General features: G+C 51.2%; 1 protein-coding gene across 2 annotated transcripts in view; it reads right to left on the minus strand.

The window, feature by feature from the left end:
* Positions 1-19,289, minus strand: part of LOC123607344 (mucin-16-like) — a 98,015-nt gene extending 78,726 nt beyond the window's left edge. The window contains exons 1-3 of one of the 2 annotated variants that reach the window (XM_045496495.1): positions 14,533-19,287; positions 12,461-12,565; positions 9,121-9,231 (exon numbers count right to left, since the gene is read on the minus strand). In XM_045496495.1, the coding sequence (XP_045352451.1) occupies positions 9,121-9,231; positions 12,461-12,565; positions 14,533-18,979 (4,663 nt within the window). In that variant the 5' untranslated portion in view covers positions 18,980-19,287. Of the gene's footprint in view, positions 1-9,120; positions 9,232-12,460; positions 12,566-14,532 lie in introns of both variants that reach the window. The other variant, XM_045496496.1, reaches the window with a different exon arrangement.
* Positions 19,290-20,256: the final 967 nt, after the last annotated feature.

A 20,256-nucleotide genomic window follows, 5' to 3' on the forward strand; every position in this document is an offset into this window, starting at 1 on the left:
GAGGCCGAGGTCATGGCGTGGAAAGGCTCCGGGGAAGATGGAGACCTGATGTCCTGCTCAGTGGAAGGGCTTCTGCGTGACCTATCCTCAGAAACCCTGTCCACGCTGGTAGTCCCATCTGAGTGTGGAGAACTCTGAGTCACAACTGAGTGCATCTCTGCCCACGAAGCTGTGGCTGATGAGTCCCAGGCTATACTGCCTTGGGATGTAGTCGGTCGGGGAACTGTTTTGGTGGTGTTGGATATGGGTGAGGATTCTGCGATGACAGGTGAGATAGAGAGCCTGTTGTTGATACCCGTGGGGATGTCTGGTGACAACGTTGGCCGACCAGGTCCAGGGATGGATGTCCTGCTAGGGGAGATGACAGCTGTCCTAGAGGCCTCAGCACTATTACCAGTGGACAGCTCAGAAAGGACGGTGATTTTCTCTGGGGCTGAGCTGGTATGGCGGGATGTTCCAGTTTCCCGTGGTTCTGGGGCCTGGGACGACATTGACTGTGCCTTTATCTCCGTGGTTGCAGACAGGTCAGGCATTGGAGTGGAAACCATGGTGTCCCCATTGAGGGAGGAGGTCTTAACTAGAGATGTGCCTGTGGCTGATTCTGAGCCAGCTGGGGCCGAGGAGTGGGATTCCCTTGAGGTACCGAGGGTCCCCACCTGGGACACTGCTGTGTTTTCAGAAGGGGGCATTGTATTTGTAGTGGTAGAGGCTTCAGGCGTGGCCCATATCTCCACTGAGGTCTGACTCAGGCCTGAGGGTGAACTGTTCACACCTTCCGAGCTCGTACCCCATGTGATGTGGGTCCTCGGCAGGCCAGTGGTGAGAGGTGAGGTGACAGAGTCAGAAGGAAAAGGACTACTGGCTGGCAGTGTGGGGGACACTGCAGAAGTCAAGGACATAACTTGTAAAGAAGGCAGCGGGGAAGATGGAGAGCTGATGTCCTGCTCAGAGGAAGGGCTGGCAGGTGACTCATCTTCAGAAACTCTGTCCCCGCTAGTGGTCATCTCTGAGTGTGGAGAACCTTGAGTCACGGCTGAGTGTGTCTGTGCCCCCGATGCTGTGTCTGATGTGTCCCAGGCTAGTGTGCCTTGGGATGTAGTCCCTGGGGGACCAGTTTCAGTGGCCATGGTTATAGGTTCAGATTCTGCCTTGACAGGGGAGGTAGAGAGCCTGGTGTTGATTTCCGTGAGGATGTCTGGTGACATTGTGAGCTGAACAGGGCCAGGGGTGGATGTCCTGCCAGAGAACATGACGTCTGTCCTGGAGGCCCCAGCACTAGACTCAGTGGAGACCTTGGAAGAGATGCTCATGTCCTCTGTGGCTGAGATAGTATGGGGGAATGTGCCAGTTTCCTGTGGTTCCGGGGCCATGGACGACTGTGACTGTGTCTCAGGCTCCGTGGTTCCAGAGAGGCCAGGCGTTGGTGTGGAAGCTGTGGCATCCCCATCGAGGGAGGAGGTCTTGATCGGAGACATTCTTGTGGCTATCTCTGAGCCAGCTGGGGCCGAGGAGCGGGATTCCCATGTGGAACTGAGGGTCCCCACGTGGGTCACTGCTGTGTTTTCAGAAGGGTGAATAGCTTCCGTAGTGGTAGAGATTTCAGATGGGGTCCATACATCGACTGAGGTTTGACTGAGACCTGAGGGTGAACTAGTTACACCTTCTGAGCTCGTACCCCATGTGATGTGGGTCCTCGGCAGGCCAGCGGTGAGAGGTGAGGTGACAGAGTCAGAAGGAAAAGGACTACTGGCTGGGAGAGTGGAGGACACTGCAGAGGACGAGGTCATGGCATGTAAAGGCACCAAAGAAGATGGAGAGCTGACGTCCTGCTCAGAAGAAGGGCTTGGGAGTGACACACCCTCAGATCGCCTGTCCATGCTAGTGGTCACGTCTGAAGGTGGAGAACCCTGAGTCACAGCCGAGAGCGTATGAGGCTCCAAGGCTGTCGCTAATGTGCCCCAGGCTAGCATGCCCTGGGATATAGCTTCCGGGGGAATGGTTTCAGTGGCCTTGGCTATACGTGAAGATTCTGCCATGACTGGTGAGGTAGAGAGCCTGGTGTTGATTCCCATGGGGATGCCTGGTGACACTGTGGCCCGAGTAGGGACAGGGATGGAGGTTCCACTCAGGGAGATGAACACTGTCCTGGAGACCTCAGACCTAGTACCAGTGGACACTTCGGAAGGGACGGTAATTTCCTCTGTAGCTGAGGTGGTGTGCTGGGATGTGATGGTTTCCTGTGGTTGCGGGGCCAGGGAGGACTTTGGCTGTGTCTCAGTCTCCGTGGTTCCAGAGGAGCCAGGCATTGGTGTGACAGCCATTGTGGTCCCACCAGTGGGGGAGGTCTCAATCGGAGTTGTGCCAGTGGCTGTCTCTGAGACGGCTGGGGCTGAGGAGTGGGCTTCCCATGCAGTACTGAGGGTCCCCATGTGGGTCACTGCTGTGGTTTCGGGAGGGTGAATGGCCTCTGTAGTGGAGGAGGCTTCAGATGTGGCCTGGATCTCCACTGAGATGCTGCTCGGTCCTGAGTTTGAACTGGTCATGCTTTCCGAGCTCATGCCCCATGTCCTCAAGAGGCTGAGGGTGAGAGGTGAGGTGACAGAAGCAGGAGGAGAAGGGCTAGTGGCTGGTAATGTGGGGGACACTGCAGAGGCCGAGGTCATGGCGTGGAAAGGCTCCGGGGAAGATGGAGACCTGATGTCCTGCTCAGTGGAAGGGCTTCTGCGTGACCTATCCTCAGAAACCCTGTCCACGCTGGTAGTCCCATCTGAGTGTGGAGAACTCTGAGTCACAACTGAGTGCATCTCTGCCCACGAAGCTGTGGCTGATGAGTCCCAGGCTATACTGCCTTGGGATGTAGTCGGTCGGGGAACTGTTTTGGTGGTGTTGGATATGGGTGAGGATTCTGCGATGACAGGTGAGATAGAGAGCCTGTTGTTGATACCCGTGGGGATGTCTGGTGACAACGTTGGCCGACCAGGTCCAGGGATGGATGTCCTGCTAGGGGAGATGACAGCTGTCCTAGAGGCCTCAGCACTATTACCAGTGGACAGCTCAGAAAGGACGGTGATTTTCTCTGGGGCTGAGCTGGTATGGCGGGATGTTCCAGTTTCCCGTGGTTCTGGGGCCTGGGACGACATTGACTGTGCCTTTATCTCCGTGGTTGCAGACAGGTCAGGCATTGGAGTGGAAACCATGGTGTCCCCATCGAGGGAGGAGGTCTTGACTAGAGATGTGCCTGTGGCTGATTCTGAGCCAGCTGGGGCCGAGGAGTGGGATTCCCTTGAGGTACCGAGGGTCCCCACCTGGGACACTGCTGTGTTTTCAGAAGGGGGCATTGTATTTGTAGTGGTAGAGGCTTCAGGCGTGGCCCATATCTCCACTGAGGTCTGACTCAGGCCTGAGGGTGAACTGTTCACACCTTCCGAGCTCGTACCCCATGTGATGTGGGTCCTCGGCAGGCCAGTGGTGAGAGGTGAGGTGACAGAGTCAGAAGGAAAAGGACTACTGGCTGGCAGTGTGGGGGACACTGCAGAAGTCAAGGACATAACTTGTAAAGAAGGCAGCGGGGAAGATGGAGAGCTGATGTCCTGCTCAGAGGAAGGGCTGGCAGGTGACTCATCTTCAGAAACCCTGTCCCCGCTAGTGGTCATCTCTGAGTGTGGAGAACCTTGAGTCACGGCTGAGTGTGTCTGTGCCCCCGATGCTGTGTCTGATGTGTCCCAGGCTAGTGTGCCTTGGGATGTAGTCCCTGGGGGACCAGTTTCAGTGGCCATGGTTATAGGTTCAGATTCTGCCTTGACAGGGGAGGTAGAGAGCCTGGTGTTGATTTCTGTGAGGATGTCTGGTGACATTGTGAGCTGAACAGGGCCAGGGGTGGATGTCCTGCCAGAGAACATGACGTCTGTCCTGGAGGCCCCAGCACTAGACTCAGTGGAGACCTTGGAAGAGATGCTCATGTCCTCTGTGGCTGAGATAGTATGGGGGAATGTGCCAGTTTCCTGTGGTTCCGGGGCCATGGACGACTGTGACTGTGTCTCAGGCTCCGTGGTTCCAGAGAGGCCAGGCGTTGGTGTGGAAGCTGTGGCATCCCCATCGAGGGAGGAGGTCTTGATCGGAGACATTCTTGTGGCTATCTCTGAGCCAGCTGGGGCCGAGGAGCGGGATTCCCATGTGGAACTGAGGGTCCCCACGTGGGTCACTGCTGTGTTTTCAGAAGGGTGAATAGCTTCCGTAGTGGTAGAGATTTCAGATGGGGTCCATACATCGACTGAGGTTTGACTGAGACCTGAGGGTGAACTAGTTACACCTTCTGAGCTCGTACCCCATGTGATGTGGGTCCTCGGCAGGCCAGCGGTGAGAGGTGAGGTGACAGAGTCAGAAGGAAAAGGACTACTGGCTGGGAGAGTGGAGGACACTGCAGAGGACGAGGTCATGGCATGTAAAGGCACCAAAGAAGATGGAGAGCTGACGTCCTGCTCAGAAGAAGGGCTTGGGAGTGACACACCCTCAGATCGCCTGTCCATGCTAGTGGTCACGTCTGAAGGTGGAGAACCCTGAGTCACAGCCGAGAGCGTATGAGGCTCCAAGGCTGTCGCTAATGTGCCCCAGGCTAGCATGCCCTGGGATATAGCTTCCGGGGGAATGGTTTCAGTGGTCTTGGCTATACGTGAAGATTCTGCCATGACTGGTGAGGTAGAGAGCCTGGTGTTGATTCCCACGGGGATGCCTGGTGACACTGTGGCCCGAGTAGGGACAGGGATGGAGGTTCCACTCAGGGAGATGAACACTGTCCTGGAGACCTCAGACCTAGTACCAGTGGACACTTCGGAAGGGACGGTAATTTCCTCTGTAGCTGAGGTGGTGTGCTGGGATGTGATGGTTTCCTGTGGTTGCGGGGCCAGGGAGGACTTTGGCTGTGTCTCAGTCTCCGTGGTTCCAGAGGAGCCAGGCATTGGTGTGACAGCCATTGTGGTCCCACCAGTGGGGGAGGTCTCAATCGGAGTTGTGCCAGTGGCTGTCTCTGAGACGGCTGGGGCTGAGGAGTGGGCTTCCCATGCAGTACTGAGGGTCCCCATGTGGGTCACTGCTGTGGTTTCGGGAGGGTGAATGGCCTCTGTAGTGGAGGAGGCTTCAGATGGGGTCCATACATTGACTGAGGTTTGACTGAGACCTGAGGGTGAACTGTTCACACCTTCCGAGCTCGTACCCCATGTGATGTGGGTCCTCGGCAGGCCAGTCGTGAGAGGTGAGGTGACAGAGTCAGAAGGAAAAGAACTACTGGCTGGCAGTGTGGGGGACACTGCAGAAGTCAAGGACGTAACTTGTAAAGATGGCACCAGGGAAGATGGAGAGCTGATGTCCTGCTCAGAGGAAGGGCTTGGGTGTGACACATCCTCTGAATGTCTGTCCATGCTAGTGGTCGTCTCTGAGTGTCTAGAACCCTGAGTCGCAGCCGAGTGCATCTCTGCCCTTGATGCTATGGCTGAGGTACCCAAGGCTAGCGTGCCCTCAGTTGTAGTCCTAGTAGTACCATTCTGTTCACTCATGGTTAGTTTTTCACCATTTGTCACAACTTTCATTATACGGCCCCTGGTGGTATCTGATGACCTCATGGACTGAGGAAGTGTTGGGGTAGATATTTTGTCATTGGTGTATTTCTCTGTTCTTCTCTCTTCATTTGTAGGAGTGTAACTGAGCGAAGGGGCTATACCTGTTTCCGTTGTAAAGAATGGTATGTATGAGGTAGTTGGTCTGATCGTGTTCATTACATTGAATTTTTGAGTTGTGTCCCCTTGAGGAGTGGAGGTAGTGGTTGTGGCTGGTGACACAGGTTTCCCAGTAGTCCAGTCATGTGTGGGCAGAGAATCAGGCAGTGAAACGGATAGGAGGATATTGGGGTCAGTCTTTGTATTTGGATGGTCAGTGAAAGCCATTGAACCAGGCAGAACTTCCATATTTCTTTTACTGGTAGTCCGACTTGTGTCTAAAATGTCAGGAAGTAAGGTGTTCATCTTCTCGATACTAGAAGTTGAAATGGGCATAGATGCAGTTGTGTCTGAAGGAGTCAATGTTCTCATATTTGTGGACCTCATATCTTCAGCTGAAGCATGAGAAGATGGACTGGCTGGGCTGGTTACAGTAACAGTCATAATGCCATGGGGAGTAGATAAAGAGCCTGATTCCGTGCTTGATGCTAAGGATGAAGTTGTGCCCATTGCAGAAGTTGTTTTGGGAGAACCTGTGACTTTCAAAATTGAAGTTATGTCTTTCATAGCCAAGGAGCCTGATGTTGGGGCAGAAGCAGTTGTGGATGACCAGGTGGAAGGATGCTCCGTGGCAGATGTGCTGGTCTCTGTAGCCAGGGTGCTCTCTCTCCTCTCTGGGTTGGACATGGTAGTCAGGACTGAGTTGGTTCCCATAGTGGTGATAGTGGTGATGACACGTGGAGGGGGGGCTGTGGTCGTACTCATCATGCTCGCTTCTGCAGGAAATGAGGTCTGTGACAGTTGCTCAGTCATAGAGGCAGCCTTACTAGTCGTTACACTTGTGACGGCCACCAGAGTCTTAGACTCCATTGAAGGAAATACACCAGATGGTGAAGAGTTCATTTTTCCTCCTGAAGCATCATTGGTAGGGCTGCTGATGGCTTGGCTTTTAAAGGTCAGAGTTGCAGATGTGGTTTGTTCTCTGGAGGTGAGATGCAATGTGTCTGTGGCTTCTAGAGATGCACCATGAATCAGATCACTCCCAGTTGTCTTGTCTGACCGTGTGATAGCAGATGAATAAGCCGCACCCACAGATACACTTGTTTGTTGTTCAGCTGTTCCAGTAGCCACTGCTGAGGAGGAAAGTGTCCTCCCTGTAGAACTGACTTTGGGCAAACCAGTGACATGTGACTGGACAGCTGTGTCTGTGACAGTCCATGGAGAGGTCCCTGGTGCTTGGGTGCTGCCTGTGGCCCTGGACTTCCTCTCCGGGCTAGTCATTATAGTTGAAACTGACCTTGCTCCCCTGGGGCTGGAGGTGATGATCACCAAGGTGAGAGCCCCACCCTTGCTTGTTAGTTCTGTCGGATATGATGTCACAGAAGGGACCCCAGGTGGAGATGCCATTTCAGTGGTCTCCAGTCCAGTGATGGACTCAGAATTGGGCCCCACCAAAGGGGAAGTAGCAGATATAGAGGAACCAGTTGTCTCTTCTGCCATACTGGTGAGGCTGATAGTGGCTGAGCCTTCTGACCTGTCAGAAGTCCAAGGTCCTGTTGGAGGAATGTGGGTTGTGAGGGTGGTGGTAGCTGTGTCTGGCTTCACAGGGGAGGCACTCGACATTGGGTCACTCCCAGGTATCTGCTTTGGCCATGGGCCAGATGAATAAGCCTTCCCCACAGATCCACCTGTCTGTCGTTCAACTGCCATTGCCTTTGTACTGAAGGCCGTGGAAGGAATGACCACGGTGCTGACCCACGGCATGGTTTTAAGTTCAGATTTATCTGCCACTGAGCCTGTGGCTACCTTGGAGATAACTAAACTTGTTGCAGAGTCTTGAAGACCAGTGGAAGATGTGCTCAAGGGGAAATGAGTGTCCACTGCCGTCCCCTCAGTGGAGCCAAACCGTGTGGATAAGCCCATTTCAGTTGTCTTTGAAGTCAAGCCTGAGCTGACTTGCTGAACCTTCCCTGTGGCACCTACAGAAGTTGATTCTGGGTGGAAAGAGGACATTGTTCCTCTTGACTGGCTTGTCCCTTCTGGTGTCCCAGAATAAGTACTAGCCCAGGCCTCAGCCGGATGTGTGGAGTGTGAGATGTTATTTGTAACTACTGCCATTTCTGTGGATGATTCTGCTGTCATCATGTTTCCTGTGGGCAAGGGAAGGAGTTTGGTGCTGACACTCCCTGTGTTCAGGGACTGAAGGGTGGCCAGTCCCACTGTGGTATCCACAGGGGCAGTCTCTTTTGGAGTCTTCCTAAGAGAAGTTCCCACAGTGATCCTGGTCTTGTGGCTGCTGCTGGGCTCCTTGGAGCTTGGATTTAGAATATCTTCAGATGTTCCTGGGCTTCTTGTGGGCAGGCCTGTGACTGAAACAGCTCTTCAGTTAGGAAGTTTGCAAGGAGGTAAAAATGGGGCTCTTCTGATTTTGATTCTCCTTCCTCTCTCCTTACAAATCTGCACATAATATGTTCCTCTAGATGGCAGGAATCATATTGTCCAACCCTGTGCCCAATGTTAGGTACATGAGCTTGGTCTACTGGCTCTCAGAGCTCCCTCTGGCATCTTAGGTTTTTATATCAGTGTGGCCTCCATGCAGACCTATATACTACATCTCATGTCTTAGTGGAGGGTAAAGATTCCACACAGGAATAGAGAAAAACTCTCCCAACTTTTGGTGGAGAAAAACTCTCCCTCTCCATTTTTCCACCTTGGTCCAGCCTTCTCAATCAATCTCTTTTAGTCTAATATCTGTCTTTATCCCCTAGACCTCAAAACTGTGATTCTAATGAAAATTTCTGTGGCTTGGTTTTTAACAGGTTAAGGGAAGAGGTAGGTTAAGGCACCTTACTTCCTATATATTTTCTTATTCTTTCACCTCTAATTAGGTGAAATGAAGAAACTTTCCGCCTTCTAGCATACAAAGACACGTCAAAGTATTGCTTTCAGGAATCAGGACAGCTGCATTCATCCACCTAGCACCTTAAATGGACACCTCCTCTCACCTGCAGAACGTTGTAACAGTGGACAGCGTTATAATCATTTTGTAATTATGAATTGTCACGTAGAATAAACCAATGGCATCTCAGGTCTACCTTTCCCTGTTCTTGGCAATCCCTGACCTTAGTGATGGTATCTGAATTAGGAAGGCCCTTCACAATTGGTCAGCTGTTTTGTAGAGACATTATATCTGTTCCTAAAGCTGAAATGATTGGCTCTTGAACATATAAATTACTAAGGAGAAGCAAGTCATATTAGAAGTCAATAAATCTCCACTTAAAATGTTACCAATAGCCTCTGGGTACAACAGCAGAAAGTTTTGATTATGTACTAGAACCTGGGACTCAGGAAATCAATTATTTTAGTCCAGAGACCAATCTTAAGCACAATGTACACAGAGGATCATACATACCCAGTCTGCCTACAGTCACCAGAGACATGGGGCCACCCGTTGACCACGTGGTGCCTCCATACGTCCCCTCACTCAGCTCCCCAGTGGTGGTTGTCACAGGCTCCTGAGGACCTGAAGGAAAAGAGGATTGATGCGTCAGCCTAGCTTTCCTTCAAGATGGGAACACACAAGAAATGCTCTCACTAGGCACTGACTCAGCATGTCCTCATCTGTCTCCGAGAAGGCACATGGTGAGGACTGACTCTCTTGGCACGAAATCAAACTGATAAGGTGTCTTACATCATAATTATAGAAGAGTTTCCTGTTGATGGTGGGACTGCTGAATTGATTGGCCTCAAGCAAAAGCATTTGGCAGTAGTCTGTCTCTAGCACCTATGTGAATTCACCATTGGTTGATTTTTCTCTCCCATGCTTTAGACTCTCCATAAGTAAAATAAGGATTATATCATGAATTATTATATCAGATTAGCAAACATATGCAAACAATATGTCTTGGTTATGCACTTTCTTATTTCCCTTTATCATTCTTTTATAACTATCATCATGCAGACTTCACATCTGGGGAGGGTAAAGGTAGGCTCAGACTGGAAGGAACTGAATTTGGACTCAAGGATGCTAAAAGTGTCACTAGTTACATAGAGAAAGTAGAATGATCCTACTAGATACGTGTAACCAGATGGACATTCTCAGCAGGAATCCTCTCTTTACCTTTTTGAATAGTATCCACCAAATCTCAGAATGCCCAGTGCAAGAGAAGTCAGGAACTAGGTTCTTACTTGTAAATGGGATACAGGTATTAACACATGGAGCTGAGCTGGGCTCTACATCAGAGGAGCTCTCCTCAGCAGCTAGAGTCACAACTACACCATATGTGGTGGCCTTTGGTGGCCTGGCCACAGAGATCACCTTAAGGGTCCTGTATTCTCCCACAGTAATGCTCAGGCACCAAGGATATTCTGGGGAGCCAGTGCCTGGGAAAACTGTGGTTTTCTGGAATTGAATGTTGGTGAATAATGTAGACAGTGTCATTCCAGAGGCAAGTGAAGGAGAATTAGGGGTTCTGGATTTCTCTGCCTTGGAAGAAACATAAGAAGCTGAAGTTGAGCTTAGAATAAGTACCAGAGGGGACAGGGATTTGGTCTTTTCTCCAGATCCTCCAAGACCTCCAAAAAAGAAAGTCTTGTCTATGATGGAGCCTCTAGCCCTCTGCTCATAGGAGTAGTCATCTCTGAGAGTGAAAAACTGAGTCTCAGAAGAGGGGTTCCTTCCCAGGAGGCTGTGGTCATGGTGTCCAGAGTAAGAGTGCTCTTTGCTGCAGTCCTAGACGGGCTTGTTGGTGTGTTGAAGGTCATGTGTAAAGAATCAGCCATGTGAGGCGAGGGGATGCCAGTGTCACCTACTGACTGAGTAAAGCCTGGGATAGGTACAGTTTACTGGGAAGCAAACTCAAGTCCCAGTGATTTCAATAGTAGCATCACTGAACATTTGGGAAAAGATCATGCTTTTATGTCTGTGGCTGTGCTAGAATCCTGAGAAATACTAGTGTCCCTCAGTCCAAGAGTCTGTGAGGAACCAGATTCTTCCCCAGTCCTTGCAGTTTTAGGAAGAATGGAGGCTGAAGTGTAAAGGTTGGTTGCCTCTGGAATGAAGGCTGTAACCATTGGTGGCGTGACATTGTGTGATTGTGAGTGGGTAGGAACAGGAGAACATGACCAGCCCCAGAACTGGTTGCCCAGACAGAGTCTACCAGTAAAACTGTAAAAGGATGAATTCCCTCTGTGTCTGTAGTGGTCTCAGAAGCAGCCAGTGTCTCCACTGAGGTACTGATCCAACTTGGAGAACTCCTCCCAATTTCTGTGCTCACACCCACCGGCGATCTGGTTTTCACTAGACCTGGTGAGTGACCCCGTCATCTCAGTGGTCAGTGGTGTCTCACTTCAGAAAATGGTTTACACTGTCATCTCTAGTGTAGGAGACTTCAAGTTCTGTCCCTTGGAACTTGTACTCAGAGTCAGATTTCCTTCAGGAGGGGTCACTGCTACTGGGTACTTATGCCCTGACATTGTGACTGCTGTAGGAAGAGTTGAGGGAGGGCTCTGCTTGCCTTCCATGCTGGTAAGGACTGGTGCTGGTAAGGACATGATGGCCACTCCTGTGCTGCTGACCACCCAAAGATGCTCGACCTTACCCGTCCTGGACCCTGAAGAGAAGGCTTATACTGAGATGGATGGGCTGGTTTTGGGCTCCAGAATGAGTTCCTGAGAACTTGTGTCTCTATGAGAAGTTGACCTGGTAATAGTTGCAGATGATGGATATGCACTAGTTGTCAAGATCAAGGTATATACAGGGCCTGGCAGAGAAAGGGACCATTTACATCAGGCTGTGTGCTTGGCTTCTCAGAAGAAGCAATGGAAATGTATAGAGTTGTCAGTTCAGGGCTTTCAGCAGTCTGACTCATTCCTAAAGTCTCAGCAAACATAGTGGTCATCTGCTGGCCACCAGGAGAAGCTGTGACATGATACAGTGTAGTTGTCCCCCCAAGCCCTCCATTGTTAAAACGTGTACTCATGATTTTAGGAAGTATTAGTGATTATGGTAAGGTTTCTATGATTATTAGATTGATCTCTTTGAGTTTGCTTGGAGAGAACATTTAACAAATCCTGTTTCTGACCAATGGGGGAGAGTCTGTCCTTCCTTTTCTATATCTACTGCTCCTTCCCCATATCTGACCCTTATTTACCAAGTGCCTGTGGTCCCTGCTTCCCCACCTGAAGCCCTGGATTACTGGATATTATCTCTAAATATTTAGGGCATAATTTAATATGTATATTATCTTATTATTTCTTATTTTGGAAACTCTTATTTGGCCTTTAAAGAGAATCTAAGGGCAGGGAAGATTAGATTATAAAATGATAGGTCAGTCTCTAAACCTCTATCGCTTCTACCTGACAAGAGAGAACCATTTCCTTTTCAGGAAAGCCTCCAGGACACAGAGTTGACATGCTCATGGTATCACATCCTCCAAGATAGTGGCTTTTTCTCATGTAGGGCTCATTCCAGGAACTATCAACCACCCCTGACCAATCCTTATCATGCTAGCTCTGGACCTCTTTTGATAAGAGCCATCTACTAATGAAAACGTCCTGAACATTGAATGGTCTCTTGCGTCCTTGGAGATATTTAAGTCCCATGTTGGAGAAATAGGGCCAAGAGATCTACATTTTTTAGGAGAAATCCAGGTGGTACCAACATCTCAGGCTAGTTCTAGCAGAAACACAACTTACCAGAGAATAGAAAACATGGTTCCTAGAGAGACAAAGTTTAGCAGCAGCTGTCATACCTGCAGAATCAACCACTGTCACAGGTGTTGAAGGGTCACTGTTCAGCCATGAGGAACTTTCATATGTGGGGAAGTGAGTAACGGACACCACAGTCCCATCAGTGCCTGTAGGAGAGACAGGTGGGTTGGATGGATACTGGTCAGTTTAGAGGGAAGGCACCTGAGAAAAACTAATATGTGCCCAGTTTGGAAACAAAGACATTTATTTATAAGAAGATGTTATTCAAAGGCTAGAGACAGGAGAACACAGATTTGGGGGACTGGAACACCAGCTCTGCGTGAGAATTGTGCTGTGAACAAGCACGATGAAATAAGATATCAATGGGCAATAACTGAGCCTCTTCTCTCTCTAGTCCCAGAATCAACAGAATCCACATAAAGTCTGGGATCACGGACATCACATCAAAGTGCTGGTCTAGTCCATAAAAAATGGGCTTGTCAAAGAGTGAGGCAGATGTCTGTCCAGGTGACTTCAAGTCAGATATCCTAATAGGACATAGAGGAGGGCATATGCCAGATAGTGTCAGGAAAGGCTGTCAGATTCCTGATAGGAACCTGCTTGTTTTATAACCAGTGATGACCAAGGTGATGTGATCAGTCATCTCAGGGAGACAAGACAGACACAGAAGCCACATACTTCTATTCCCACTAGTCTTTTTTTTTTTTTAATTTTTTAATGTTTATTTACTTTTGAGACAGAGAGAGACAGAGCATGAACAGGGGAGGGTCAGAGAGAGAGGGAGACACAGAATCTGAAGTAGGCTCCAGGCTCCAAGCTGTCAGCACAGAGCCTGACGCGGGGCTCAAAATCACAGACTGTGAGATCATGACCTGAGCCGAAGTCAGACGCTTAACCGACTGAGCCACCCAGGCGCCCTCCCACTAGTCTTAGAGATGGACCATCAATCGGAGATACCTAGGGAAGCTTAGTCATGATGGGCTGATTCTTATCTGGGTGAGAACAGGTGACCTCAAGAAGTTTCAAAATCTAAACGTAAGAATTTAGTATTCTACCATATTATGTAGCAATTCCATTACTAGGTATTTTTCCCCAAAGAATCAAAAGGACTCAAATAGATATTTGTACGCTAATGTTCACAGCAGCCTGATTCACAATGGGCAAAACATGGAGACAGCCCAAATGTCCATCTATGTATGAATAAGCAAAAGGCGCTATATATCTACAATGAACTATTATTCAGCCTTAAAAAGGAAAGAGGGGCGCCTGGGTGGCTCAGTTGGTTAAGCGGCCAACTTTGGCTCAGGTCATGATCTCACAGTTCATGAGTTTAGGGCCCACACCGGGCTCTGTGCTGACAGTTCAGAGCCTGGAGTCTGCTTCAGATTCTGTGTCTCCTTCTCTCTCTGCCCCTCCCCTGCTCATGCTCTGTCTCTCTCTCCCTTAAAAAAAAATAATAATAAACATTAAAAAAAGGAAAGAAATTGTGATACAAGCTACAACATGGATGACCCTTGAAAACATTATGCTAAGTGAAATAAGCCAGACACAAAAGGACAAATATTACATGATTCCACTTATATAAGGTACCTAGAATAGTCAGATTCACAGAGACAGAAGTAGAATGGTGATTTCAGATGCTAGGAGAAGGGGAAAAAGAGGACTTAGTGTTTAATGGGAATAAAGTGTCTGTTGGGGAAGATAAAGTTCTGGAGATGGATGATGGGGATGGTTACACAACAGTGTGAATGTGCTTAATGCCACTGAACTGTATATTACCTCAATTAAAAAAAAGTTTTTAAAAAATGTGAGATTCATCAGGAAGTCTACACTGCACACTATAGAAGGGCAACCCCATACTACCGGTAGAAAACCAGACCCAGGGGCTCTAGTGGCCCCCTAGCCAATTGGACATTTCCCTGAAACCGGAATCCTGATGCAAGACAAGTCAAATATCCTGTTAAAAAAAGGGGAGGAGATTTCTTACCATCTTCAGTGACCAAACCAAGGAAAACAAGGCCATTTCCAAGAGGGCAGAAAGAGCAGGTCCTTACTCATGGATGGGGGCAAGCTATCCAGATCAGGAACACATGGTCTGACCCAGAAGTCTCACCTCTGTCAGGTGGAGCCTCTGACGGTACAGAGACAGATGTCCAGGAGGGCTCTCCCTTGGCTTCAGAAGAGGTAAATGTTCCTGATGAGGTCCTGGCCAGGCCACTCTCCTCTCCCAGGCCGGTGTGCTCTGGCCCTGAGGAGGAAAGAGTCTTGGGAGAAGTTTGGCTTGTCTGTGCCTGAAAGTCAGTAAGTGCTGATGAGGAGATCCAGCTCGAGGCCGTGGGGTCTAGGGGAGAGGCCCCGGTCACTCCTCTGGCGGATGGATCAAAAGAATCAGCACTGTGGCTGATGCTGGAGGATGAGTGAGCAGAGGAGTCAATTTCCCTTCCGGAAGATGAGCTGGCCTGTGACATGAGTGGACTTGTCCCTGCGCCCTCCCCGGTGCCCACGGAAGATGTGGCCTCTGGGGGAGATGGGGGAGAGCTTCCACCCAGCAGTACAGAGGCCAGGGAGGGAGCTGATGCCTTCTCAGTAGTTATTTCCCTAAACTTAGGGACGGATGAGGTGGAGCCCACAGTTTCCGGCATTGTGGGGGCAGAGCCCAAGGCAGTGGTCACCTCAGGGGACACAGAGGAGACTGAAGAAGAGGGTTCTGGCCCAACTCTCTCTGTGGTCACTGATGATTCTGACCAGGGGCCACGTTGCCTTCCAGGAGTGGTGGCCTCAGATGAAGCCAGGACCCCCAAAGTGCTGTGTGTTAAAGGCAGAGATGAATTCCACTGGGCAACTAAACTTGTTCTCAGATTGACTGTGGTTTTTCCACGGTCAGACATCTGAGCGACCCCCCTGCTGGTTTCCACAGAGCTAACCATGGCAGCATGACTCTGAACCTCTGCAGTCCGCCTTGGGGGTGAGCTCGTCTCGTCTCGAGACACGGAGCCGGCTGGTCTTGTTGCCTCTGATGTGAGTCTTCTCTTGGGTGTTGAGGTGGTCAGTGCTGCTGGGGATGTGGGCTCTGTTGATGGAGAGGTAATGGGGAGGGGCCAAGATGAGCTCTGCCCGGCTTCTGTGCTGGAGAGGCCTGGAAATCTGGAAGCAGAAACATCGGTGCTGTCCCTCATCCCTGAGGCTGTGATAGCTACGGTTGTAGTATCTGAGGGTGAATGAATCAACGAGGCGGACGGACTCATGCTGAGCTGGTGGGAAGCTGTGGCTGTGGGGGGAATTAAGTTCCCACTCGTGCCCACGGTGGTCGAATCTGTATTTTGGAGAACAGTGGTGTCTACCCCTGGATTTGCAAGTTCATGGGAAGGTACAGAAGGTGTAAATGTAGCAAATGTCTTGGATGAACTTGGACTTGAAGCATCGGGAGCATTTAAGGCGCTTTCCTCTGTTGAGCTGGTACTCAGCCACGTTACCATGGGGAGAGACGTACTGAGAGCCCGGAGCCAAGAAGTGATTGTGCTCTCGTTACTGGTGCTCAGGGTCAAGGACTCACCTGAGGCATCAGAGGTCAGTTCCAATGTGCTGCTTCCAGAGGAAGGGGAGGCAGAGGCCAGGACAGACACTGGTCCTAGGGTTGACCGTGTCCCGAAGCCAGGGGATTTTTCTGCCGGATCTGTGCCCTGGGATCCAGTGAAGCGTTCAGCTGTGTCTGTGCTGGCCCCTGCCATCCTGTCTGGGCTAGTGGGACTGGGTGTCCTTGGGATTTGAGGACTTCCAGCATGAGCAGCTGGGCTGGCGGACTCTGTTCTTGCATAAGTGTCTGTGGTTCTGAGCTCCTTCACCAAATGGGATGAAGAGACCTGAGCTGAACGTGTCACCATGGGATCCGGAGGGGGGACGTATGTGGCGGAGGCCCGGGTACCACTGGTGCCGATCTTTCCGGGAAGTGACATCACAGGTGGCGACCCAGAAGAGTAAGAGATTTCATCAGTCTCCATTTTTGCTATTGATACAGCCGTGGTGGCCTTCACCGAGGGTGAGACAAGGGGCGTGTGACTCTCTGGACTGGTTTGCACCTCTCTGAGGAGGACGCCGGGTGAGTCTGTTGGTTCTGGGCGGGTGCCAGAGATAGCGACGCTCTCTTCTGATGGCTCCACTGACGGGGCTGACGATGGAGTAGCCAGGGGAACAGAGACGCCCCTCCCTGTGTCTGCACTGGCTGGGGAGTCGCTAAGTGATGAGGAAGTCCTAGAAGATATGGGCATGTCCCATTTACTAGCCTCAGCTGTGCTGGCTACAGTGCTTGTGGTGACCTTCTGGGCTAAAAATGTGGTGGCCACTGGGACTGGGGCAACAGAAGCAGCAAATGAAGACGAGTTATCAGGCGAGTGAACTGCAGTTGTTTCTGGAGTCAGAGGTGGGCTGGTTTCATCCCCAGAAACTGTAAGCCCCCCAGAGGACAAATCATAGGGGGCCCCAGACAAGGGGCCAGCCAAGTGGCTTGTCCTTCGTAGAGTCCTTGAGCTGGAAGCGCCAGTGGACTGAGATGCACTCCTTGAGACCCAACGGCTTTCCTTGGCCAGGGAGGCATGTGTGGATGTCTCAGGTGGAGATGCGGTTCCAATGGGCGGGTGGGTTGTTCCCGACTTCCTTTCCCCACCATTTCCCTCTGTGGGCTGCATCCTGGTGGAAGGTCTGGAAGGAACGGTGGCTGGACCTCTTGGGTTGTCTGTTGAAGGCTGCCACACAGACACTCCTTCCGTGGAGCTGGTTTTTAGGGAACTGAATCCAGGAACCACGCCGGCCGCAGAGAGAAGAGGGGCAGTCGCTGACACAGTGCTTCGTGCCGGAGGCGACCTTGTTGCAAATTTGGGACTGGCCTCCGGCCAAGCATTGCTATGAAGTGCAGTGTTGGTCTGTGACATGGCGGCTGCAGAAATAAAGGCAGGGGTCCTCGTCAACCGAGAAGTTTTAGGAAGAGTGGCGTTGGCTGACTGTGCAATGGAGGTGCTGTTTGTGGTCCTGAAGGCATTCGCTATATGGGATGAGCGGTACTCACCTGAGCGTGTAGCCCAGGAGTCCACGGCTGAGAGGGCTTGCGTGGGCACAGAGGTGAAGGCCAAGGTGGTCTTGTCTCTGGAAACAGAGGTCTCAGGTGGAGACACAGATGGATTTAAAGGTTTCTTTGAATCCTCTCCAGTAGTAAATAAAAGGGTGTTGGTCTCTTCTGAGGCAGAGGAGGGGGGTGGAGAAAATGAAGTCTTCATTCCGGACACACTGGTGATGCTGAGGGTTCCAGGGCCACCTGACGGTTCCGAAGCCGAAGTCCCGGCTGCGGGGAGGCTGGGCGGGTCTGGGGTCTCGGGGGAGGTGCTGAGGGGGAGCACGCTCCCTGCTGTCTCTTCCCCTGGGGGAGATGGACGGGCCAGGGTAGAGGTGGCACTTCTGACCCTCCCAGCACTTGCCGCTGGATTACTTGCCATTATGGGAAGCGTGACAGCTGAGTTGGGCTCCGTCCTCTCTGGGCTCCCCGGGATCCCCGTGGTCGTGGAAGAGGTAACTGTCTGCACTGAGGATGTGCTGGAGCCTGGCACTTTATCACCCAGATCTGAAGCAGGTGACAGCAGGGAAACACTGGGGGTTAGTGTGGTGTCTCCCTCAGAACCAAGCTCAGGGGAGGCAAAGTGATGTTCCGTGTTGGACCGAGGCAGTCCTGGGCTCCTTTGCTCCCCAGAATCTGGAGTCTCTCTAGATGACGTCTCGGGATAAGTAGAAGAGACCGTCTTGGAGGGCAAGCGTGTGGCTCCCGGAGTACTTAGATTGCCAGCCGTCCCCACCTCGGCTGGAGTGACTGGGGCACTTCTCATGGTCTGAGTCAAACCCGTGAGTGTCTCAGATGAAGCTGTATGTTCTGTGGGGAGGTGGGCTGTGGTCCAACTCCTCCTGGTGCTGCTGTTTCCCACCCCACTGGGGACAGTCAGCTGATCGGTGGCTGGGCCGCCTGTGGCTTCTGTGAAGAGTGTGTCTGTCGAGGTTTCTTGGGGTGAAGTTCCTTTGGAGGGGCTGCTCTTTGCAGTGACTTCCAAAGTGAGGGAAGGGCTGACAGAGGTTGCCACGATGCTTGAGGACCCCCCAGGATCTGTCTCTGTCCAGCGTGTGTGCTGGGATTCACTCGCGTCCTGAACGGAGGCTGCCTGGGTCTGTGATGCGGCTGTTGGGGTGCTGGAGAGGGGTGCCCTGGAGGGCTCAGAGTTCCCACCGGCAGCCGTGCTTCTGAGCTCCCCCTCTGGGTCAGATGAGGACACCGGAGCCCCACCTGTCACCCTGCTGTCAGGGCTGGAGGCTGTGGTGATAGTCAGACTGTTCTCTCTTCCAGGAGCAGAGACACTGGTCGCGGTCTCAGCTGGGGAAGTAAAAGACAGGGCACTTTTGTCCACTGTAGCCACAGCTGCAGAAACCTCACCTAATAAACTGGTAACGTGCGTGTCCCGGGTGGTTTCAGCACTATTGCCTGCTGTGTTACAGGACAGGGTAGGAGCACTGGACCCAAGGAGGCCCATGGGGCCAAGCAGGGATGCGTCAGCATTTGCCTTTCAGACGCGGGTCTAAGATGTGCCCTCGGAGAGCCAAGCCGGCTGCTGGCATCCTCCACTGGGCTCCCTGCAGTTTTTTCTGGTGGGCGATGTAACTGGGATCTCTGCACTTGTGCCGGACACACTTAGGTCCAGATGACCCCTGTGCACGTGGGAGCTTGGGGGAAATCGGGCAGCCTTTCTGAAAGGATGTGGCAACCACAGGAATTTCCCTAAAATAAAAATCTGACCGTATCAGTCCCCTCCTTCAAATCTTATTCGTTTGCCTGTCGTGTCCTTAACGATCCACCTTGTCTCTCCCTCTGGCGCTGGTTCTCAACCGGGTCTGATGTCCCCCCCCCCCCCCCCCCCCCCCCGGGAATATTCCAGAAAGGGACGACAGGTTTGGTTTGTTACGATGAGTGGTGCTCTGGTGCCACCTAGTGGACAGAGGCTAGGAATGCGGCTACCAGCCCCATAAGACAGGCTAGCCCCCACTGCAAAGAATACTGGACGCCAATGGTCTGGTCAAGAGGCTGGGGTCCAGGGGCTCCTGGGTGGCTCAATTGGTTAAGCGTCCGACTCTTGATCTCAGCTCAAGTCATGATCTCACAGTTTGTGGGATTGAGTTCATGTTGGGTTCTATGCTGACAGTGTGGAGCCTGCTTGGGATTTCTCTCTCTCTCCTCTCTCTGTCCCTCTCCCCCACTGACACTCTCTTTCTCAAATAAAAAGCTAAAAAAAAAGATTCAGTTCAACCTTGTGTTTTCTCCTTACTGAATTTTCTAAGTGTTCTACAATGAGCCCACATTACTTCCACTGGAATTTTCAGGAAAGTCTGAGAAGGAGAATAAATATCACTGCTCATTTATTTTTTCTTCTATAAAGTGACTTTTAAAAACAGTTCAATCATCTCCTCCTCTGGAAGGTCTTCTTTGAAGCTGGGATATTATGATTTGTAATAAGAAATGTATATATTTGATCTTTGTTCTTGCTTCTGGGAAAGAACTCCTAACACCCTTGGAGTTGCCCAAGTGAAGGGAGCTATAAAGGTGTCTTTTGTTTTGCTAATGAGGTGAGTTTGGGACCACACCTAATGATGGCGGCAGATGAGGGCTAGAGAAGAGCACCAACCAGGTGATTAGGGGGTTGGAACTTTCAAAGGGTGAGGGAGAGGGTTTAGAGGTTGAGTTCAACCACCAATGGTCAGTGATTTAATCATTTCTGTGTCATAAAGCCTCCAAAGGGCAGGCTGGGAGAGCCTC

This window comes from Leopardus geoffroyi, chromosome A2, assembly GCF_018350155.1.
Source record: "Leopardus geoffroyi isolate Oge1 chromosome A2, O.geoffroyi_Oge1_pat1.0, whole genome shotgun sequence".
NCBI classification, from domain to species: Eukaryota; Metazoa; Chordata; class Mammalia; order Carnivora; family Felidae; genus Leopardus; species Leopardus geoffroyi.